This window comes from Palaemon carinicauda, chromosome 37 (assembly GCF_036898095.1).
Source record: "Palaemon carinicauda isolate YSFRI2023 chromosome 37, ASM3689809v2, whole genome shotgun sequence".
Classification (NCBI taxonomy): Eukaryota; Metazoa; Arthropoda; class Malacostraca; order Decapoda; family Palaemonidae; genus Palaemon; species Palaemon carinicauda.
In genome coordinates, this window is record NC_090761.1 from 42880419 (window position 1) to 42905623 (window position 25205).

The 25205-nt window shown below is 46.1% G+C and overlaps 2 protein-coding genes across 6 annotated transcripts in view; both read right to left on the bottom strand.

The window, feature by feature from the left end:
* The window catches only part of LOC137629602 (latrophilin-like protein 1), a 511095-nt gene that overhangs the window by 93064 nt on the left and 392826 nt on the right, over positions 1-25205 (bottom strand). The window lies entirely within an intron of this gene.
* The window catches only part of LOC137629814 (low-density lipoprotein receptor-like), a 38521-nt gene that overhangs the window by 576 nt on the left and 12740 nt on the right, over positions 1-25205 (bottom strand). The window contains exon 4 of the mRNA XM_068361462.1: positions 4678-4788. Within this exon, the coding sequence (XP_068217563.1) occupies positions 4678-4788 (111 nt within the window). The remainder of the gene's footprint in view (positions 1-4677; positions 4789-25205) is intronic.

Here is a 25205-nt window from a genome sequence, read left to right on the forward strand (position 1 = left end):
CCCCGAGTTGCTGCCACCTCTGCACGCAACTTTTAGGCATCCCCCCACAGGTGGACGCGCGGGGGGACTGCCACTCCTAGTGTTTGCGACCTTTTCCGCTTCCTCTAGGAGTTCTACCTCCCTTAGAGGACTTGCCGCGTTTCTTGTCTTTCGGCTGAAAGGACTGCGGCTTAGACACGCTTGTCTTAGCTGCCGGAGCCTGCTTAGGTGTCTTGCGAGGCTGCTGTTGACGTTGTTGTTGAGGGGCTGGAGGTTTATAGGGCCGAGATGTCACGGCCCTTAGGAGGAGAGAGTCCTGGTTCGATCTCCTTTACTTCTCAGCCATCTGCTCCATGTCACGAGGCTCCAGTAACCCCCTTCCAAAAATAGAGGAGTGCCTGAGCCTGCTGACGTCTGCAGTAGGGATCTTCGGAAGGAATCTCTCGGACACTCAATCGCATCTTTTGAGGATCATGTTGACCCACAGGTTAGTGACCTGGTGGGCTAGAAACTCAATAGAGCGAGTGCCCGAGAGAAGGAAGGTCTCCAAAGCTTTCCTATTGCTCTCCTTGGACCGATCCTCGGATCGCAATAGGATGCCCAGAGACCCAAGCCAGAGATCAAGCCACGAAGTTGCCTGCATGGCACTCTTCGCGACTTTTTCCAAGTTTTGGGTCTCTGACGCTGCAAACGTCACCTGCCGGGAAGAGAGCTTCTCGAAAGAAGTTCCCTTTACTAGTTCTTCCACGGAATGATGGAGTGGAAGAGACATGCAAGACTCCCCGTCAATCTCAAAATACCTCCTCTGTTGGACTAGAGGAGGTGGGAGGAGTTTGAACCCGGCAGAAGAATGTCCTGAGGAGGCCAGACCGGAGAGTTGAGCTTTGACGTTGTCTCTGGCGCCTTTCACCCCTTTAGACCAAGGCAAAGCCGCACTAGTCTTGGGGGGCTTCTGGACACCAAAGACCTCGTCAAGCACAGTGTCTTTCCCCTCGCGAGGGGCTGTCTCCGGGTCCTTGATTTTGTTGAGCTCCCTCATCAATCCAAGGACCTGCCAGAACGCATGTTCTGACTTGCTGTGCTCTCCTCTTGGTGGACTGGCAGCTAAGTCTCCCATCCCCAGGAGGTCTTCTTGGGGAGAAACGTGGACGTCCTCCCCAGGGATAGCTGGCTCTTGACGAATCCTCGATGAAGATTTTGGAACAGTCTTGGTGTCCTTCGATTCCCTCCTGGGAGGGAAGTAGGACTCCAACAAAGACGCCCGAGGAGGACCCTCCTCCCGTGCAACCCCTCCTCTATCCGGAGAAAATTCTCCCCTTGGTGCCAAGGGAGAATTCTCCGAGTTAGAGGAATCCCCCGAGGACGAGATAAACTCATCTACAGGAGGGGGTGGAGCTGCAGAGGTTGGAGAAGGAGAAGGGGTCTGCCTGAAGGGGTTCCTGGAGACCAGCTTTTCCCAGGGAGGAGTCACCACGAAGCCCACTCCTTTCCTTTTCTTCAACGGTGGAAAACCCGTCACAGGGTCCCGTCCCTGATCAGTGCTGGAATGATTAATAGCCTGGACCACAGCATTGATCATGTGGCGGAACCATGGTAGACGGGTAACTGACGCTGTGTCAGCAATCCCCGCTGGAGAAAAGGGGATCTCGCGACCCTTAGGAGTGGACACCACGGGGCCTTCCTGAAAAGAAAAAGATGATTGTCTAGACCTCTCTGCCGATATTTCTTGTTCTGCCGTTGTCCTCCTCTTGCGCGGAGGTGAATCCTGGGAACGCCTCCCAGGAGGAGTGTCCTGCTGATGATCCTTGCGATCCGTATGACCCACACGGGCGGGTACGATGCCGCGCCCGGGAGAGCTCGTGAAAGAAGTTTCGCGCGCGGGCGAGGTAGCGCGATGGCGCGTAGGCGAGCGTCCTGTGGGTGAGCGTTCGCGAGTAGGAGAATGGTGACCATAGGACCGCACGTGATGGTGCGCAGGTGATTGGTGCGCAGGTGAACGCGCGTGGGAGCGCGCAGGTGAATGGCGCGCAGGTGAATGGCGCGCAGGAGGGTATGCACGAGGTCGAGTAGGAGAGCGTGCATATGAACGCGTAGGAGAACGTTCCAGAGAACGAGCTGGCGAACGGGCGCGGGACCTCTTAGGAAAGCGCTGGTGATGGTGGGAGGGAGAGAGATGTCTCCTAGAAGACTTGGTCTCCCTCAACTGATGGCGCACAGATCTGTCAGTGATTGGGGTGCATGAAGGAGAGGCCCCTTCTTTAGAGCCTGCAGGCCCCACAGCATGTTGGCGTGAAGAGCGAGCTGTAGGAGATCGTGGGCGTGAGTGCGCCAAACTTAAAAGGCGCTCAGTAATCGAAGGGCGCGCAGGAGCAACTGGGAGTGCAGGAATCGACGAGTGAGGCAAAGGTGAACCCTTGCAAGCGTCTGAATCAGAAGATCTTGAGGGCACTGGCGAGCGTGGGCGCGCAGGGCATGCAACAGGCACAGGCACTAGTGCGTGCTTGCGCGCACGCGCAGGAGAGTGATGGAGCGCAGTGCGCCCATCAGGAAGTTGTTGCTTCTCAGGCTGGGGGCGCCCTAAGGAGCGCTGGTGAGCAGGGGAGCTCTGGCGAGTGGGAGATCGCTGGCGCGTTGGAAGGCATTGTACCTTCTCTGGATGTCCAGGAGAGCGCTGGCGCGCAGGAGATCGCTGGCGCGCAGGAGATCGCTGGCGCGTTGGGGAGCGTTGGTCCTTCACAGGCTGAAGAGCGTGCCCAAAAAGGTGCTGGCGAGCAGGAGATCGCTGGCGCGTTGGGGAGCGTTGATCATCCTCAAGATGAAGAGCGCGCCCAGGGGCGCGCTGGCGAACAGGAGAGCGCTGGTGCACAGGAGATCGCTGGCGCGTTGGAGAGCGCTGGCGAACAGGAGATCGTTGACGAGTAGGTGATGAAGATGACCTACGCTCAACTGCACGCAAGCGCGCAGGGGCCAGGGACTTAACCCCAGAGTCCTTTTCCCCCGAAGGGGACGGTGCCTGTAGGGTTACAGGTGATGGCAGCACTGCAGATCTGGCAGGAGTAGGGGATTGTGAACGATCTGCAGAGAGGTCAAGGGATGTTGCAGGTATGACCTTCTCCTGACGAGGTAGTTCCTCCGCAGGGGGGGGAGAAGGAGACCCAAAGAGGCGCCTCTTCACCCCTTTATAGGGAGAAGGGAGCCCCCTCTCTCGAAGAGGCCTACGGACCTTACGTCGAATGCGACCCCTGGGTAAGGAGTCAGGGTCATTGGTCCTTCGAAGAGGTGTCTCTGAAAGCACGCTCCCCCGGGGGGGAGACGAGCTCGCAGGAGAGACCGGAGGACCCACTTTCCCCTTCGAAGACTGCGTGGAAGGGAGAGGTGAGTCTTCAGCAACATCCGAGGCAGCAGGATCAAGGGTTTGACTAGTCACGTCAGAAGGGACAGTCAAAACAGCGTCGACAATGTCCGAAGGATAAACCTCCGGAATTACCGGCGACTGTTTGACTGCAGCCCCCAGCTGCAACAGGTCAAACAGGCCTTCCATGGAGGGAGTGCCCTTTAGCCCCAAGGAAGCCCAAAGATGAAATAAACCATGGTTAGATACCGTACAGCCAAATTCATCAAAATATAAATTATCCTCCCCCGGGGGAGGAGAGGGAACAACCTCGCTAAGGGAGGCCACGCCCTCTCCACCACCCCGAGGTTGGCAAAAACCACAAGGGCCTGCGATTTCACTCGGCAGTTTCACAGGTGAAGCCGGACGAGGGAGACCTTCGGAGGAGGTTCGGGCGGCGCAAGGGGAGTCCTTAGAGACCTTCTTCAAAGTCACCTTTGAAGGAGATTGGTCTCTCTTGGACTTCTTCTTGCGCCTACGGCCGAACTTCTCCCACTGGGAGGCAGACCACTCCCTGCACTCACTGCACACATTTTCCTTGTCACACCGTTGACCTCGGCAAAGGGGGCAAAGGGCGTGAGGATCCGTATCCATAGAGGACATAAAAGTCCCGCACGGGTGATTACGAAGTCCAGGGCAAGTACGCATTGTTATAGAGTCGAGGCCAACTTCACACACAAACTGTTTTAAGAGAAAGCAGGAAAAAAAAAAAGCTTAAAGGCTGTCAAGGAGGGTGAGAGCAGAAACGTCTGATCCTCACCCGAGCCAAAAGTGAATTGAGCTATTCACAGTGTGTGAGGGGGGGGAGGGGTAGCTAGCTACCCCTTCCCTACCCCCCGCTAACTAGCGAGGGGGTAGCTAACCCTCGTTAAAATATAATGGCTCGTCATTTCAGCTCCGCCAAAATAATACCCCATGTAAATAGCGTGGTTTGTATTAGGTTACGGAACAAGTAGAATTTTAAGAGCCTGGGCAGCAAGGTAAAAGAAAGAAACAATAAACAGAGATAAAGTAGAGAGCTAAAAAACTGGTGCAGCTAGGAGCCAAAAGGGCGTAGCAAATGCCCATAAGCAATACGAACAGTGCACCCTGTGGGAACACTAACGATCATATTTCCCCTGTTGGTAATGGAATAAGTCAAATCTGCAAACTTGGGATCAGATGATTTGGTATTACTGTATACTCATTCAGAAATCATAAAACTGTAACAGTTCATCACCAATACTTGATCTTTAAAACCTAAGTTGAAAAAACAAGGGTAATAATTTTATAAATCTTTAATTTACTAACTGATCAAAAAAACTTACTACAACCGAGCTTATCAGATCCGTCACTACAGTCAGTACGGCCATCACATTTTTTTCGTGAGTCAATGCACTGTCCATCTCGTTGGCATCTAAACTCCTCAGGTGAGCAAGCTGTGAGAAATTATTAAAAAAAAAACATTTAAGCTTTCAGCAAAGTAAGTTTTTAAATAAAAAATAATTATAACCCTTCTTTATGATTCAAAACTAAATGAAACATAATAACTCAATCAAATACCAAAAAAGGGACTGAAATAAAATATAATAGTGTAAATGAAATACTTTACAAAAATAAAATTATTACTGTTATAAATACATATTCAAAACCACAACAAATTGTGTTAAATTGACAGAAAAACTTACAACATATACTTATCTTTAAAATATACATGCTACCTGACAGCAATTAAAATAATATAGGAAGATTTCTTTGTTTACCAGAAAAATTACAAATTAATACAGTAAAGTGTAAGATAAGAAACCCTATGTGACAATAACAAGGATATCTAAAGTAAAAAATCAAGGAAACCATGTTAACGGTTATAGTGTGTATTCGACAACATAATGAAAGAAAAAGATGTCTATGAATGAATAGTAATATTTTTTAAGGGAAAAAAAAGAAAATTTCTAAAATGGACAAAAGTGTCCCTCACCAACAAAATCAGTAATGCCAATCAAATATATGAAAATCCCTCTATGCAGTGGAAAAAACGGATTTTGAGCGAAGCGGAAAATCTATTTTTGGGTGAGATGGCCATGTCGTCCTGATGGAAGTTCCTATAGGGTAGCTTCCTAGGGTATATTACAACTACGGCGATATTCCCAGAGAATTTACCTTAAGGTACCAAGAATTCTAACTCCTGGAGCGAATATCCCTAATGAAAGAACCAGGGATATCGCGAAATATCAGAGGACGTATTCTTGACACGCCACATGGCAATCTGCACCCCGAACAGAGATAACACTTCGAAGGGGTCAATTGGCAAGAAAACGAAAACGAGAAAGAAAAAGGAGAGCCAATCGCAAGGCTCTCTCTTCTCCCGTTTCGTAAGCGTGCATTGCGCTGATCCTGGCGCCATCTGTATTCCTTGTAGCGATACACGAGATGCTACAGATACTGTATGTAGGAAGGGGACCTACAGCCCTTTCATAGAAAGGGAAGTGCGGGTCCATCAGGACGACATGGCCATCTCACCCAAAAATAGATTTTTCGCTTCGCTCAAAATCCGTTTTTTGGGCTCAAGCCATGTCGTCCTGATGGAAGTATACCAGAGCATTACTGTATCTGTGGATTCTCAAAACGTGCCGTACTCCCCGGAGGTATTTCCCCGGTCGACTAGACCTAGAGACCTAAGATGTTACCGTTATACATCTTTTCAACTAACCATAAACCATGTTAGAGCTTCCTGCCCCCTACAAGGAAGAGTCCTACTAGACTCTGGAAAAGTCTCGAAGAGTACATATACCTATGTATGAATAACAGGCAAGCCAATATAGTGGTTTCACCCTATATTATGTAAAGCATAGTTTGTAAAGAACCACTGCGTCAATATGAAATATCGACCAGTTCTCCGTTCAATACTGTATTGGACAAAGGTTTATATCCGCGTAAGAGGAAACTTGTATATCCGCCACCGTCCCCTTAGGGGATGGAGTCCTCCCGCTAAGGGAAAGCATAAACCAATGCAAAATTAGCTTGCATAAAGGAACAATCTATTAGAATTATCCCAGATAAATATACATAGAATGAATGCTCAATTATTATCAATAAATTGACACAGGTGAAGGAGACGCAAGGTTCTCAAGAACAAGTTTATTGACAGACAATAAATAAACAGGTTAACAACAATTATATATATATATATATACTGTATATATATATATATATATATATATATATATATATATATATATATATATATATATATATATATATATATATATATATATATATAGAGGAGGATAACCAAAAATTTAAGCATAAGCATGATAGTAAACAGAAACTTGTTTATCTGAAAGAAAAACATTAGTGCCACTTTTAACATACCGAGGTATCAAAGTTATAAAAGTCTGTATTACTAATCAGTCACATTAGCGTTAGAAACGCTCGGCACACATGTCTGCACTTATGCTAAGTTCACCTTTGAAAGTGGAACAGTCAACATGGGCACCCCGGTGCCCTCACACTTAGTTTGTAGTACAGTATGTAACTACACACTCACCCTGGAATTAATCATCCCAATTAAATCCACCGTTCCTCGCAGAGTTAAACAGCAGGGTTAACGACACAACCCACTGCTACCACAGACCTCTTTAGTTGCTCCACTTGCTTTGCATAGTGACGAAAGAACACTCTGGAAGACTTCCAGCCAGTGTATGAACGAAGATGTTCAAAATCCATACAATTAAAGAAATTTAAGGATGAGGCAACTTTCCTCGGATCGTGACCAGCGGGTGTACTGTCAGGATCCGCTCTGCGAATAAAATATGTGGTTTTCGCCCTGAGTTGTTTCAGTGATAAATTTGAGCCTGATGTTTCTCCCCTGAATAGTTGACCACCCTTGAAGTCTGAAGTTCTACGAAGATAGACCTTTAGGCATTCTACTGGACATAGAGATGCATCTTCTTTCAGAGGGCAGATTCTCCAGGGACCCCACCTGTTGGTGGGTAACTCGTTCTTGGCGAGAAACGTAGGATCCGGAAACAGGTTCAGCTCTCCCCCATCCAAGAACTGAACACGACCTTCCTCTCTCGAGAGGGCTACAATCTCACTAACCCTGGCCCCGGACGCGAGTGCAAATAGGAAAATAACTTTTTGGGTCAAATCCTTTAACGCACACTCCTCATATTTCAACAGTGAAGCGAAATGAAGAACTTTATCTAAAGACCATGAAATGGGCTTTGGAGGTGCTGAAGGTCTGAGCCTAGCGCAGGCTTTCGGAACTTTATTAAAGATCTCGTTACCTAGGTCGACCTGGAAGGCATATAGAATGGGTCTTGTCAAAGCAGACTTACATGTAGAAATCGTGTTAGCAGCCAACCCTTGACCATGTAGGTGGATGAAGAAAGATAAGCAGAAGTCTGTCGAGATCTCCTGCGGATTCTTCGCCTTGACAAAGGCCACCCATTTTCTCCAAGATGACTCATATTGCCTTCTAGTAGATTTGCACTTATATTCCTCTAGGAAGTCTATGCTGTCTTTCGAAATCCCGAAACGCTTTCTCACCGCTAGGGAGAGAAAATCATGAGCTGCAGGTTCCGGGTTTTCTGTAATGAAGCGCAGACAGTCGACTTCTGGACTCGCTGGGTCAGAACTGGATCTGGTAGCGGTAGAAACTTCAACCGTAGTTCCAATGCCAGAGGGAACCACACGCTGTTCGGCCACTTGTGGGCCACTATTGCCGCTACCCCCTTGAAGGATCTCAGTTTGTTGAGGACCCTCAACAGAAGGTTGTGAGGAAGGAACAGATAAATCCTGGACCATCTGTTCCAGTCGAGGGACATCGCGTCCACTGCTTCCGCCAAGGGGTCCTCGTACGGGGACACGTACAGGGGCAACTTCTTGTTGTCTTTCGTCGCAAAGAGGTCTATCTGCAGTTCTGGGACTTGACTCAAGATGAAGGAGAACAATCCTGCGTCTAGGGACCATTCAGACTCTATCGGTGTGAACCTGGATAGAGCGTCCACTGTCACATTGCGGACTCCTTGAAGGTGAACTGCCGACAGGTACCACTTCTTCTTTTCCGCCAGTCGGAAGATGGCCAACATCACCTGGTTGAGAGGTGGCGACCTTGATCCTTGTCGATTCAAGCATCTCACAACTACCTCGCTGTCCAGCACCAACCTTATGTGGATCGAGTGACGCGGGGAGACTTTCTTCAAGGTAAGGAGCACTGCCATAGCTTCTAGAAAGTTTATGTGAAAGGTCTTGAATAGATTGGACCAAGTCCCTTGGGCCTTTTTCCGATGAGAGAGACCTCCCCACCCCTCCTTCGAGGCGTCTGTGTGAATCGTCACCGACGGGGGAGATGGCTGAAGAAGTACCGACTTCTTTAGATGTCTGGCTTGGGACCAAGGCCTGAGAAGAGTACGTAGACGAAGCGGAACTGGTCTTCTCAGATCTCTTCGCGCGTTTGATGCATAACTTCTCCAAACTCCGGTTGCATCCTTTAGCTGTGCTCTTAGCACCGGGTCTGTTACCGAAGCAAACTGGAGAGAACCCAGTACTCTCTCCTGTTCGCGTCTTGATATCCTTTCGGAATCTAGAAGTCTCTTGACAGAACCAGCTATCTCCTTCCTTTTCTTCGCCGGGATGGAGAATTGGTGTGACATTAGGTCCCAGTGGATTCCCAACCACTGGAACTTTTGAGATAGAGAAAGTCGAGACTTTTTTCTGTTGATCTTGAAGCCTAGATACTCTAGGAACTGGATCACCTGCAGGAAAGCTTGCAAGCAATCTGTCTTGGATGCTGCCCACACCAGCCAGTCGTCCAGGTAGGCTACCACCTGAATTCCCTTTAGGCGTAACTGTTTGAGAGCTACGCTCGCAAGCTTCGTGAAGATCCTTGGGGCTATATTTAGCCCGAATGGCATGGCTCTGAAGGCGTATAGTCTTCGTTGTAGCTTGAACCCTAGGTAGGGGGAGAGTCGACGGTTGATTGGAACGTGCCAATAGGCGTCTGACAAGTCTATGGAGACGGTAAATGCCCTCTTGGGCAGTAAGGTCCTTATGTGTTGCAGTGTTAGCATTTGAACTTGCAGTTCACTATGAACTTGTTGAGTGGCGACAAGTCCAGAATGACTCTGAGTTTTTCCGAGTCCTTCTTGGGAACACAAAACAGCCTCCCTTGGAATTTGATGGACTTTACCCTTCGGATCACTTTTTTCTCCAACAGTTCTTGGATGTACTCCTCCAGAACGGGGGTGGAGTGTTGGAAAAACCGAGGGCACGGGGGTGGAGTGCTGTACCAGCTCCAGCCCAGTCCATTCTTGAGTAGGCTGTGGGCCCAGGGATCGAAGGTCCACCGATCCCGAAAACTCTGAAGTCTCCCTCCTACCGGTATCATCTCACTTGGACTGCTGTCCTGAGGTCTTGCCTCCCTGACCGCGACCACCCCTGAATCCCCTTCCCCTTGAGGGGCGCCTAGACGAGCCTCTGGCTGCTCCTCTAGGCTTTGCTCGAAAGGAAGTTGACTGCCCTTCGAACGTTGGGTTGAATGCCGGGGACTGTGTCAACACGGCCTGGGGTATCCACTGGAATGTGGTCGGGGTTTGTGCCACCATCTGGGGCACTGAAGGCATCGGCAATTGCTGTTGCTGTTGCTGTCTAAATGGCTTGGCTGGCCGAGAAGGTAGCCTAGTCCTCTTAGTCTTCCTCTTTGGTTGGGGACCCTCATCCGGGGAAGACTTTCTCTTGATAGACAGGCCCCACTTCTGGAGAAGGTTCCTATTCTCCGTGGCGGCCTTATCAACAACCTCTTTGACCGATTCGCTAGGGAAAAGGTCTTTGCCCCAAATGTTGGAGGAGATTAGTTTCCTTGGCTCGTGCCTCACCGCAGCCGAGGCGAACACAAACTCCCTACAAGCTCTCCTCGCCCTGACGAAGCTGTAAAGATCCTTCGTCACTGTGGCCAGATGAGTCTTGGCCACTACCATGAACATCTCATGGACCTTGGGGTCACTTGCCATCGTCTCAAGAGTAGTCTGAAGAGACATTGAGGCAGCCAGTCTTTCTTTCGTGTCGAGCTCTCTCCACAAAAGAAAGTCAGACAGCTTAGGGAGGTTCTCACCGAACTGACGTCCGGCAATATCAGCCTCCAACTTCCCGACTGAGAAGGTAAGATTGACGTCCTTCCAGTCCTTGTGATCCATAGGTAGGGCCAGCGACAAGGGTTTACACTCCTCCAAGGAGGGGCAAGGCTTGCCAGCCTCGACTGCTTTTAACACAGCCGCAAACCCTTTCTGCAAAAAGGGGAAGGCTTTAGCAGGAGAGGACACAAAGGAAGGGAGCTTCTTACTCAATACAGCCACCTTTGAGTTCGTGAAGCCCCTCTCTTTCATCGAAGATGAAAGCAAAGCTTGAGCCTTAGCATGGTCCATCACTATGACCTCCTTCGGCTCTGTCTCCTCCTTTGAAGCTGGTTCCTTCCTCAACCGGACATAACAGTCCGGATATGACCCTTTGCTGGGCCAGAATTCCACCTCCTCTAGGGGAACTGAACCCAACTTATCCGACATGACGATCTTTCCGATCGTCATCGGCATGTGCTCAGCATATCTCCACGGGTTAGCATCTGAGCACAAGGGAAGGTCTTTCACGTTAAGCCTTTTCTGGGGCCCACGTGATGCTGCAAGCTTCTGCATCTGCAGTTCCATTGCAGCCGCCTTCTCATTATTCTCTTTCTGCATTTGTTGGATCATTCCAACAATGGAGGAGAGGGCCTGTCCCAGCTCTACTGGGAGAGCGGACGATGTTGAGGGAATAGGTTCAGGGACCTGAACCGGAGCAGCCGACGCCTCGTCGGCCTCTTCCTCTACAATGTCTGGGGCTTGATCTTCATCCTGGCCTTCTGCCAGGAGGTCTTCCTCCAGACGCTCGGACACGTCTGATATCCTGTCGTCCAACTGGATGTCCTGCAAGGCGACCGCGACTTCAGCATCCACCGGGATCTGAACTAGGGGCATCTCCTCTTGAGGCTGGGGAATCACTGCATCAGCCGATGCCCTGGGGAAAAGGTAAGCCCTCATCTTCTCATTTGGAAGATAAGGTCCAGAGGTGTTCTTCTGGAAGCCCCTTACCCAGGTACGAAGCTTCTCCCTTGCTATATCCCTTGATTCCGCCGTCCTAGGGGAATCAAAAGCCTCAGTAATCAGGTTAGAGCACACGGTACATACCTGAGGGTCCCAATACCGGAGATCACCCTTGGAGACAGCGCATGCTGCGTGCCTCCTACATAACTCATGTCCGCAGAAGTTCTTGCTGCGGACGTTGCAGAAAACACTTCAACACTTCGGATGGTCCTCCTGTAAAGAGAAGAAATTTCCATGAGTATCAAGTGAACTACGTATCACTGGATATGCACAGTTTAGCATAACAAATCAGAAAGGAAAGACACACACTTGTGTTTCCCGCACAGCCAATTGTTGCAGCCTTCCAGATAATAAAATCGAATGGTTAATCTGTCCTAGAGTAACCAATGAAAAATTTCCAGAGGAAACAGGTGTAGCTCACACCTAAGGTATGATTTTAAAATACCGGATAATAGACAAGAAAGAACTCACTTTCTTATCTGTAAGGCAACACCAAAGGCTGTGCAAGACAACACAAAAGTGTTAGAAAACACAGTGTTGTACCAATACTATACTATAGTTTTCTCCCTACAGTATATGCTATACTGAAGAATACTGGTACAGTATAGAAGGTAATGTGCCGGCCGGCACTCACCAAAACTAGCTTTAAAGTATACTACTTAACAGCTATAAGGCGGCAGAACGCTGGTTCAAATGCATGTGCCGGCCGGCAACTACACAAGGTAGCACCCGGCTGCCGGCCACCGCTCGTAGCGACCGGCAGACAAAGGTGTGACAATAGCCGGCCGGCAAAGGTATACAACCGATGCCGGCCAGCAGCAAAAGAACCAGAGAACTCCGACTGCCCGGCTGCCGGCCACATAGGCCGGCAGCCGGCTCAGGTACAGCACTAGAAGAAAACAGAATGGATGCCAGGGTAAGAGAGTGTACTACCTCAAAGCCCGGCAATCCGAAAGAGTGCATATAAGGAAGGGGAGAATCTAATTCAGGCTTCCTGACCAATGCCGTCTGGCTCTACAGACAGACATGGATGAGGGACCAAGGGAGGTCCGGGCAGCACTCAAAGCAGAAGACCTTTGCCGGCCGGCAAACTCTGCCGGCCGGCAAAGGACTGAGTCAACTCCACATCCTAACCTATACTAGGTCCAGATGTAGAATGACGTACAGTACTGTAACGGCTAGGCCATTACAGAGAAAAGAGGGGGAAGGGACAAAGAGGGTCCTACCAACCTTGCTTTAGTAAAGAATCACCCGCAGCCAAGAAAACTCATCTTAGCCTAAGGGAGATCCAAGGAGGGAGGCCAGCAATACTTGCCAACCCCCACTGAACCAAAGCAAGGAAGGTGTTGCTACTCCCAGGGAAAGGATCTCATCCTCACCACCGAGAACAGCAACAAGGACTAGTCTGCTAGATCACAAGAAGAAGGAATCATCTCGTACAGAAACCTTTGGAAGTGACCTAAGGAGGCTAAGCCTCCTATGTCTGCGTCAGACTAGCGAGGGAGACTCTACCCCAAGCCAGACAAACACAGACTCAGACTAAGAACTCTGATGTTCTGCCCCCTCTCTGAAGCCAGACTTACTGGAACAGGAAGGAACAGTAACACCCCAATATAGTTGTATCGAAAGTTAATTCAGATAAACCACTAGGGTTAAGACCAAGGCTTAAACAGAGGGAAAGGGATTGCATACCTTCTCCGAGGAAAAGAGAGCAACCGGGGAGTATGAGAAAGTATACTAAGGCCCCATAAGCAACTTAGCCTAGGCGCCAAGAGAATCGATTACCTAAATCACCGAAACTCACTCGTATACTATCTTGGAAATAATCAATATAATCTTAAATGTATAAAACTGCCTAAAGCTTCAATAAAATTTTAAAACACTCGAAAATCCAAAAATCATGCAGGAAAGTACTAGGGCCAAACGACTAGGCTACATGGTCTAGCGTAGGCCAGAATTGGCGAATACTTCGCCAAAACCAATAATACTAAAAGCACGAAAAAGGAAATCCTATGTAACGCTAAACAGCTAAAATTATTAAAGCAAAACAGCCGGGAACGTCACTCTGGCTAACTAAAACTCATACCTAGCGAGCGACAGCGTCCAGGACGCCTCCGGTAGGCAACGGCTCTTGTAACAAAGATTATTACTATTAATCACTTTAAAAATTACCAAGAGCCTAAATTTATACATAAAAGAAATAATACTCAACTCATCAGAGGCAGACGAAGTTGGAGAAAGCATAATAAATCGATTAAATCCAAGATTTTGCGAGAAACACAGGAAAAAACACCGAGTTGTTAAGCTACGCAAAAAGGAATACAGATGGCGCCAGGATCGGCGCAATGCACGCTTACGAAACGAGAGAAGAGAGAGCCTTGCGAGCGGCTCTCCTTTTTCTTTCTCGTTTTCGTTTTCTTGCCAATTGACCCCTTCGAAGTGTTATCTCTGTTCGGGGTGCAGATTGCCATGTGGCGTGTCAAGAATACGTCCTCTGATATTTCGCGATATCCCTGGTTCTTTCATTAGGGATATTCGCTCCAGGAGTTAGAATTCTGGGTACCTTAAGGTAAATTCTCTGGGAATATCGCCGTAGTTGTAATATACCCTAGGAAGCTACCCTATAGGAACTTCCATCAGGACGACATGGCTTGAGCCCAAAAAAGTTGTCCAATATCAAAATTTTTATATGCCTTTAGTAAATATAAACTTCTCTGGTAAAATACACACTCACCCTAATATGAAAAAATGTGGAATGAAATAAAGTGCTTTCTGCAAGTCTTTAGTATATTACCCGTGTAACATAACTATTCACATTACACCTACAATTAATAAAATTAATGCCTTAATTAATCTTATACTTTGGATGACAAATGGATAAGAAACAACCTCTACATCAGATATATAAGGGAAATATGTTGTAGGCCATAGTTTATAAAAATTACGAAAATACGCTAACATGGCAATAAAACAAAGATATGCTTAATATGGCAATAAAAAATGTGTAAATCACAGATAGTACCCTATAAAGATTATTATAATGATTAGATTAAGAAGGTAATAATAGGAGCCTCCAATAGAGATTCCAAATAAAATTTTTACTCACTATAAAAAAATCTATAATTTTTAATCAAGTGACATGGAGCCACATCTAAGTAAACAACAAAGTCACATGATCAGATTTCATCTTATTTTTAAATGATCAACTATTAAGGTATAATGAAGGCTGCCAAGATGACCAGTGATCAATCAAAAGAAAAGAATACTGAAATGTATCTCAAAGTAAAATGAAGTACCAGTCTACAGAAGATTATTATGAAGCACAACCTACAAATGTTCCATATGTACAGGAAAATGTCTTAAAAAATTGCTATCAGGTGCTATCATAATACATGTAAAGCAACATGTAATGTATTCATAATCTACAATTTTGCGTTTGTACACAAAAAGAAAACATTCCGATTATGACAGAGAGAATAAGAACTTTTGTTAATAAAATGAATCGAAGAAATATATTTACATACTGTTAAAACACAATTCTTGACTAATGTCTACATCACAATTACTGCAACAGATATTATGTTTATACCTACAGATATTTAGCACCAAACATTTCATTTATTTGGAAAAAATAATTCATCACTTCATTATTGGCATAAGTTACCCATCATTGTTAATTTTCTTTTAGTTGCTTAAAGTTTCATAAAGAGAAACTTTCATAGAAGAACAAATCTCCTTAGTTTTCATTTTCACTTCTGAAACAAAAGTTTTTTAAAATCCATCAATTCAAGCTTAACAAAAAAATGCCCAAAAATAACTCGGAAATACAATTCAAAACAATATAATGATATCAATAAATATATATTTAAAAAGATTAGACAAAAGGAAAAAATAGTTTGAGAACAATGCATTTAACAAATACATAAGCACATAAATTTGGGTATAATTTTTAATGGGAGTGAAAGACAGAGAAATGAAACTGTCGAGACTAACTGTTGCCAAAGCATGTGGGGGAAATCAAAATGGAAAGAAATATGTAGATACACCGAAGTGAATAAGTTAGCATCAATAAAATAACAGATCTAGAATTTTAAGGCAGTTAAATCAACAAGAAGGAATGACAATAGGTTAGTAAAAACAGTGAACACTTCAGAAGTATCTTTCCATATCTTTCCATAAGGGAAGGAACCAGAGTCCTTTTTACTAAGGTAAGGTGTCTGATTTTGAGATTCTCAATATCCTTACCCAACTTCCCATCCCTTCCTTATCACATCCCATTTTTTCCTTATCCTCTAAAGACATCCTACCCACTGAACCTTGCATCCTATCCCCTATACCCAGACCACATGTTCCGTTTAGTCCTAGTTTTAATTAATTCACCCTGTAACAGTGTTGATTCCCATGTGTAACGTTTAAATCCCTAAGCTTTGCACTTATCATTTAATTTGCTTAAAGGTTTCAACCACACGACTTCATCGTGTTTCCAGCCGGTATGAGTGAGTGCTGTTAATAATTCAATTTATTTCCCCATCCAGGGAACGTTGATTGCTGTGCTGGGGTTTCATCCACGGCCCACCAAACTCCATCCGAAGCTCTTCGTGGCATAAATTAAAATTACAAGTAGCTGTTGTGCTCCCCTTTCTTTTATTAATTTTTATTTAAATGTTATTATAAATACATCATTTTGTCAGTATTCCTTGTATCATTGCTGACTGGCGACCTTTACCATTGTTATTTGTTTTGTTATGGCCCTTGAGTCCCTTAAGCAATGCCGGACTCGAACCAGTGGCCCGTAACATATTGGCGACCTTGCCAGGATTCGCTAAGACAGTAATTTTAAATTAATTTTATCAAAGTCAAATTCCCACCTTTTTCTGTCTTTAGCGACTTGACGAACCTCAATTTCATTTCAAGTAAACTATATAATCACTGGAGTTGGAACCGTGGAAGAAAACAGCAAAAGCATTCTATTCTCATTGTTAAAGTTTTGTGTTTATTAGTGCGTGTGTTCGCACCGCGAACCCTTTTGTTTGAAAACCACGTGGGAGATTTTAGTCCTATTGTTTAGCAGGATAGCCAACCGCGTGAGATGAATTTGTGTTCTGTTTTTTCTGAGTGTTTATTATCAAAGTGGATAATTTTTTTCATTTATATATATTGTGCAGAGTGAATTTTTAATTTTGTGTTAAAACTAAGTGAAGTGAAATTTACAAAAATTTAGGAAAATCCGTGGTACACTAAACCACGTGTTAATTTCCAGTGAGGCTTAATTCCCGTGTTGGTAACGGTAAGAGAACGTGGCATTCATTATTTCAATTTTTCCTTTTGACAAATAAGGGTATGTAATTTCTTTTTATTACTTTCTGGTGGGATATTATTTTTATGTACATTTTTGAAGGGGATAATTTTCGTAAGACTGTGTAATATTGTTAACCTAAAGATAAAGGATTTATGATATCACATTCAATTTAATTTTTTTCAGTCAGGATATAGGATCATTTAGATAAAATATTTGGGAGTGAAATTTCTTAAATTCATTTATTTTACTAAAGGGAAAGTATGTAAAGGGGTTGATGTTCTTAACGAAGCATTAAGCAATCTCCGTGACATTGTTTGTTTTATTTAATTTGTTATACTTTAAGTATAAATACAAACTTCGCTTTAAAGTCACAGAGTTCCAAGTGGTGGAGTTGCAAGAACGCACCCACACATTTTTACAAATCCATTTCTTCTTATGACTAGAAGAGAGAGTCACACATCGTGGAGATTCCATTTTTTTCCCTTAAGACTAGCATAGGAGGGTCACACATCGTGGAGATTCCATTTTTTTCCTTAAGACTAGCATAGGAGGGTCACACATCGTGGAGACTCCATTTTTTTCCCTTAAGACTAGCATGGGAGGGTCACACATCGTGGAGACTCCATTTTTTTTCCCTTAAGACTAGCATGGGAGGGTCACACATCGTGGAGATTCCATTTTTTTTCCCTTAAGACTAGCATGGGAGGGTCACACATCGTGGAGATTCCATTTTTTTTCCCTTAAGACTAGCATGGGAGGGTCACACATCGTGGAGATTCCATTTTTTTTCCCTTAAGACTAGCATGGGAGGGTCACACATCGTGGAGATTCCATTTTTTTTCCCTTAAGACTAGCATGGGAGGGTCACACATCGTGGAGATTCCATTTTTTTCCTTAAGACTAGCATGGGAGGGTCACACATCGTGGAGATTCCATTTTTTCCCCTTAAGACTAGCATGGGAGGGTCACACATCGTGGAGATTCCATTTTTTTCCCTCAAGACTAGCATGGGAGGGTCACACATCGTGGAGATTCCATTTTTTTCCCTCAAGACTAGCATGGGAGGGTCACACAACGTGGAGATTCCCTTTTTTTTCCCTCAAGACTAGCATGGGAGGGTCACACAACGTGGAGATTCCCTTTTTTTTCCCTCAAGACTAGCATGGGAGGGTCACACAACGTGGAGATTCCCTTTTTTTTCCCTCAAGACTAGCATGGGAGGGTCACACAACGTGGAGATTCCCTTTTTTTTCCCTCAAGACTAGCATGGGAGGGTCACACAACGTGGAGATTCCCTTTTTTTTCCCTCAAGACTAGCATGGGAGGGTCACACAACGTGGAGATTCCCTTTTTTTTCCCTCAAGACTAGCATGGGAGGGTCACACAACGTGGAGATTCCCTTTTTTTTCCCTCAAGACTAGCATGGGAGGGTCACACAACGTGGAGATTCCCTTTTTTTTCCCTCAAGACTAGCATGGGAGGGTCACACAACGTGGAGATTCCCTTTTTTTTCCCTCAAGACTAGCATGGGAGGGTCACACAACGTGGAGATTCCCTTTTTTTTCCCTCAAGACTAGCATGGGAGGGTCACACAACGTGGAGATTCCCTTTTTTTTCCCTCAAGACTAGCATGGGAGGGTCACACAACGTGGAGATTCCCTTTTTTTTCCCTCAAGACTAGCATGGGAGGGTCACACAACGTGGAGATTCCCTTTTTTTTCCCTCAAGACTAGCATGGGAGGGTCACACATCGTGGAGATTCCCTTTTTTTTCCCTCAAGACTAGCATGGGAGGGTCACACAACGTGGAGATTCCCTTTTTTTTCCCTCAAGACTAGCATGGGAGGGTCACACAACGTGGAGATTCCCTTTTTTTTCCCTCAAGACTAGCATGGGAGGGTCACACAACGTGGAGATTCCCTTTTTTTTCCCTCAAGACTAGCATGGGAGGGTCACACAACGTGGAGATTCCCTTTTTTTTCCCTCAAGACTAGCATGGGAGGGTCACACAACGTGGAGATTCCCTTTTTTTTCCCTCAAGACTAGCATGGGAGGGTCACACAACGTGGAGATTCCCTTTTTTTTCCCTCAAGACTAGCATGGGAGGGTCACACAACGTGGAGATTCCCTTTTTTTTCCCTCAAGACTAGCATGGGAGGGTCACACAACGTGGAGATTCCCTTTTTTTTCCCTCAAGACTAGCATGGGAGGGTCACACAACGTGGAGATTCCCTTTTTTTTCCCTCAAGACTAGCATGGGAGGGTCACACAACGTGGAGATTCCCTTTTTTTTCCCTCAAGACTAGCATGGGAGGGTCACACAACGTGGAGATTCCCTTTTTTTTCCCTCAAGACTAGCATGGGAGGGTCACACAACGTGGAGATTCCCTTTTTTTTCCCTCAAGACTAGCATGGGAGGGTCACACAACGTGGAGATTCCCTTTTTTTTTCCCTCAAGACTAGCATGGGAGGGTCACACAACGTGGAGATTCCCTTTTTTTTCCCTCAAGACTAGCATGGGAGGGTCACACAACGTGGAGATTCCCTTTTTTTTCCCTCAAGACTAGCATGGGAGGGTCACACAACGTGGAGATTCCCTTATTTTTCCCTCAAGACTAGCATGGGAGGGTCACACAACGTGGAGATTCCCTTTTTTTTCCCTCAAGACTAGCATGGGAGGGTCACACAACGTGGAGATTCCCTTTTTTTTCCCTCAAGACTAGCATGGGAGGGTCACACAACGTGGAGATTCCCTTTTTTTTCCCTCAAGACTAGCATGGGAGGGTCACACAACGTGGAGATTCCCTTTTTTTTCCCTCAAGACTAGCATGGGAGGGTCACACAACGTGGAGATTCCATTTTTTTTCCCTCAAGACTAGCATGGGAGGGTCACACAACGTGGAGATTCCATTTTTTTTCCCTCAAGACTAGCATGGGAGGGTCACACAACGTGGAGATTCCATTTTTTTTCCCTCAAGACTAGCATGGGAGGGTCACACATCGTGGAGATTCCATTTTTTTTCCCTCAAGACTAGCATGGGAGGGTCACACATCGTGGAGATTCCATTTTTTTTCCCTCAAGACTAGCATGGGAGGGTCACACATCGTGGAGATTCCATTTTTTTTCCCTCAAGACTAGCATGGGAGGGTCACACATCGTGGAGATTCCATTTTTTTTCCCTCAAGACTAGCATGGGAGGGTCACACATCGTGGAGATTCCATTTTTTTCCCCTCAAGACTAGCATGGGAGGGTCACACATCGTGGAGATTCCATTTTTTTCCCCTCAAGACTAGCATGGGAGGGTCACACATCGTGGAGATTCCATTTTTTTCCCCTCAAGACTAGCATGGGAGGGTCACACATCGTGGAGATTCCATTTTTTTCCCCTCAAGACTAGCATGGGAGGGTCACACATCGTGGAGATTCCATTTTTTTCCCCTCAAGACTAGCATGGGAGGGTCACACATCGTGGAGATTCCATTTTTTTCCCCTCAAGACTAGCATGGGAGGGTCACACATCGTGGAGATTCCATTTTTTTCCCCTCAAGACTAGCATGGGAGGGTCACACATCGTGGAGATTCCATTTTTTTCCCCTCAAGACTAGCATGGGAGGGTCACACATCGTGGAGATTCCATTTTTTTCCCCTCAAGACTAGCATGGGAGGGTCACACATCGTGGAGATTCCATTTTTTTCCCCTCAAGACTAGCATGGGAGGGTCACACATCGTGGAGATTCCATTTTTTTCCCCTCAAGACTAGCATGGGAGGGTCACACATCGTGGAGATTCCATTTTTTTCCCCTCAAGACTAGCATGGGAGGGTCACACATCGTGGAGATTCCATTTTTTTTCCCTCAAGACTAGCATGGGAGGGTCACACATCGTGGAGATTCCATTTTTTTTCCCTCAAGACTAGCATGGGAGGGTCACACATCGTGGAGATTCCATTTTTTTCCTTAAGACTAGCATGGGAGGGTCACACATCGTGGAGATTCCCTTTTTTCCTTAAGACTAGCATGGGAGGGTCACACATCGTGGAGATTCCATTTTTTTCCTTAAGACTAGCATGGGAGGGTCACACATCGTGGAGATTCCATTTTTTCCTTAAGACTAGCATGGGAGGGTCACACATCGTGGAGGTTTTATTTTTTTCCCTTAAGACTAGCATGGGAGGGTCACACATCGTGGAGATTCCTTTTTGTTTCCTTAAGACTAGCATGGGAGGGTCACACATCGTGGAGATTCCATTTCTTTTCCTTAAGACTAGCATGGGAGGGTCACACATCGTGGAGATTCCATTTCTTTCCCTTAAGACTAGCATGGGAGGGTCACACATCGTGGAGATTCCATTTCTTTCCCTTAAGACTAGCATGGGAGGGTCACACATCGTGGAGATTCCATTTCTTTCCCTTAAGACTAGCATGGGAGGGTCACACATCGTGGAGATTCCATTTCTTTCCCTTAAGACTAGCATGGGAGGGTCACACATCGTGGAGATTCCATTTCTTTCCCTTAAGACTAGCATGGGAGGGTCACACATCGTGGAGATTCCATTTCTTTCCCTTAAGACTAGCATGGGAGGGTCACACATCGTGGAGATTCCATTTCTTTCCCTTAAGACTAGCATGGGAGGGTCACACATCGTGGAGATTCCATTTCTTTCCCTTAAGACTAGCATGGGAGGGTCACACATCGTGGAGATTCCATTTCTTTCCCTTAAGACTAGCATGGGAGGGTCACACATCGTGGAGATTCCATTTCTTTCCCTTAAGACTAGCATGGGAGGGTCACACATCGTGGAGATTCCATTTCTTTCCCTTAAGACTAGCATGGGAGGGTCACACATCGTGGAGATTCCATTTCTTTTCCTTAAGACTAGCATGGGAGGGTCACACATCGTGGAGACTCCATTCTTTTCCCTTAAGACTAGCATGGGAGGGTCACACATCGTGGAGACTCCATTCTTTTCCCTTAAGACTAGCATGGGAGGGTCACACATCGTGGAGACTCCATTTTTTTCCCTTAAGACTAGCATGGGAGGGTCACACATCGTGGAGATTCCATTTTTTCCTTAAGACTAGCATGGGAGGGTCACACATCGTGGAGATTCCATTTTTTCCTTAAGACTAGCATGGGAGGGTCACACATCGTGGAGATTCCATTTTTTCCTTAAGACAAGCATGGGAGGGTCACACATCGTGGAGATTCCATTTTTTCCTTAAGACTAGCATGGGAGGGTCACACATCGTGGAGATTCCATTTTTTCCTGAAGACTAGCATGGGAGGGTCACACATCGTGGAGATTCCATTTTTTCCTGAAGACTAGCATGGGAGGGTCACACATCGTGGAGATTCCATTTTTTCCTGAAGACTAGCATGGGAGGGTCACACATCGTGGAGATTCCATTTTTTTCCTGAAGACTAGCATGGGAGGGTCACACATCGTGGAGATTCCATTTTTTCCTTAAGACTAGCATAGGAGGGTCACACATCGTGGAGATTCCATTTTTTTTCCTTAAGACTAGCATAGGAGGGTCACACATCATGGAGATTCCATTTTTTTTTCCTTAAGACTAGCAGAGAAGGTCATTCATTGTTGTGATTCCATTTATTTATGACTAGGATAGAGGGTCATTCATTGTTGTGATTCCGTTTTTCTATGACTAGCATAGAGATTCACCCATTGTTGTGATTCCATTTTTTCAAAAGACTAGCATAGAGGTTCACCCATTGTTGTGATTCCATTTTCTTTAAGACTAGCATAGAGATTCACCCATAGTTGTGATCTCATTTTTTTTCCTGACTAGCCTAGAGGGTCACCTACTGTATAGTTGTGATTCCATTTTATTTCGTCCAGCGTAGTGTCACCCATAGTTGTGATCTCAGTTTTTTCCCTGACTAGCCTAGAGGGTCACCTACTGTATAGTTGTGATTCCAGTTTATTTTGTCTAGCATAGAGGGTCACCTATAGTTGTGATTCCAATTTTTATTGTGTAGCACAGTTGTCAAATATATCGTTACTTGTTTGGACGCATTACAACCGGACAGCCTAAGCTCACCCATTGTCGTGACCCTGGTTTTCGAGTTAGGCTCCTGTTCAATTACTTACAAGGCTTGCTACTCGGTGATAGTTCTTTCTTGAGACGCATTTTTACAGCCATTGTGCATTTTCCCCAGCTCCATCTTCATCCTTTCTTCCATGAGACTCTTGAGTAAGGCTAGAACGTCTTTCCCCTCCGTGTAATTTCTTGCACGGTCAACATCGTACCTTGTGCTGTTGAGTTAGTTCTTGTCGCTGTCTCCACAAGAAGTTAGCAAAATGACTGCTGCTGAGATCAGTGCATTTGTGGATTAGGCAGAACGACAAGGCTATGAGGGGGAGGCCTTGCGAAGGTATGTGCGGGAACTCACGGATGAAGCCAATGCCCGGAGAAGAACGGAGCAAGAAAGGATGCAGTATGCGAGAGAAAGAGCGAGAGCGTATGAATTAAAGAAGCGGGAAATAGCCGCTCGATTAGCCCAGCTCAATAACTCGCTACCTCAAACTAATGGTGCCAACGACCAGCAGCACAACTGCAGAGAGAACCAGTGCCTTGAAGGAGTCACCAAAGAACTCCCTACAGTGGAGTTCCAGATAACCACGCCCCAGCTCCATAGGAACTGCAGACTAGGGGAAATGACCGACATCGGACATGAGGGCTACGATTTGCGCTTGGGTCATGAGCCCATGACGGTGGTACAGCGAGTGCCCCTCAGGTGCATGAAGGCTGCCAAGCCGGAGCCTAAAACTGTTAGGACGCAACCTGCATGGGAAGACGACTGGCTCGGTGACATTGACCTTGGTGAGGTAGCTTGGCTAAGTGAGGAGGCCCAAGAGTCTTCCTCCTCCAGCAGTGAGTCTGAGCTTCGTATGCCAGAAGTTAATTCTGGTGAAGGTGTGCCACTTTCCACCACAGGGGATAGGGCTACTCCAAGCGTCATGCCAGAGACCTCAGAGGAGGGCCAGGGGTCTCCCTTTTCCCACCGTGAGTCTGAGCCGAGTACCCGCAAATTCAATCCGGGTGAAACTGTGCCACTGAACACCACTGGAAATAGGGCTATCACAATCACCAGGCCAGAGGTCTCAGAGCAGGCAAGAGGCGAACCACCCATCAGCGCCGAGACCCCAAGGAGCCAGACAAAGCTCATCAGGTTCCAACTGCTGGATGAGACATTGGTAAACAACAGGGTACCCGCCAACTCGAACGAGGTGGAAATGAATAACCCCTCTAAGGCTGAGTTCCTGCTAAAGGATGAGGTGCCCCTTAAGATTACCCGAGGTTCTCACAATCCTTCTGAGGCCCTGCGCCAGCATGTAGTTGTCCCCCATAATTCACGCTTGTCGGTGCTACGAATGCCCCATGAGGGACTGGGAGGGCAGTCTGGGGTGAAGCGCACAACCCAACTGCTGCAGCCCCATTTCTTCCGGCCGGCCTTGCAGAAGGGTGTTAAGGCTTCCGCAACCTCTTGCCATCCGTGCCAAGTCATCGGTAACTCTAAGAAAATAGTGCCGAGGGCCTCGCTCCAACTTATCCCATCCATAAGTGTTACAGAGATGACACAATTCTTTTATTGGTTTGGCTTTCTAGCCACATTTCAGAGGGATGAGGGTTTCCACTTCATGGCAGAGGAGTCACGACCTCTGACCATACTCGTGATTCATTTTTGGCTTCACCAGGTGCAGGCAGGAATTCCCAACTGTGGAGTTTACTTAAATGGTAGCATAAATTTCTTCCAGACATGGGAAAAACTCCAAACTCAAGAGAAAGAACTCTCAGGCATGGGCTCATCTCTTGAGCACCTTGGTTCCTATCGCGCTGACCATGTGTTCCCACAGACATTCCTAACGGACCATAACCATCTAACCTACTTGACTGAGCTACGTAATGGGAATAAAGGGCTCATGAGGTGCGGCATAGACCTCCAGAACTACAACTGGAAGGTCAAGCGCCTAAAGAACTCGTATGAGAGAGATGTGTTCTCCCGGCATTAGTGCCCAATGCACAGTGCCATGTCCATAGCGTAGCCATAGTCAGTAGGTAAATTTAGTTTGTATGAAAAAATATTAATTGGCCTTGGTGTCTCCCCAGGTAGATAAACTTGAGGAGCCATCTTGGCATCATTATTTGCATTTAATTTTTTTTCATGTATTTATTTTATCTTTTTTTGCATATATGCCAATTTTCTTTAATTTTATGCCTACCACTGCACTAGGTCACTTAACTTTAACCATCTTTTACATTTTAATTTTCAATTTTGCATTTTTTATTTTTTTCAGTTGCTGTCTCACAGCCAGCATACTTATTTCTATGTGGCACTTAAAGTTAATTTACTGTCAAAATAACGAAAAATGATGACCCTAGTTGCAGCTTAGATATTTA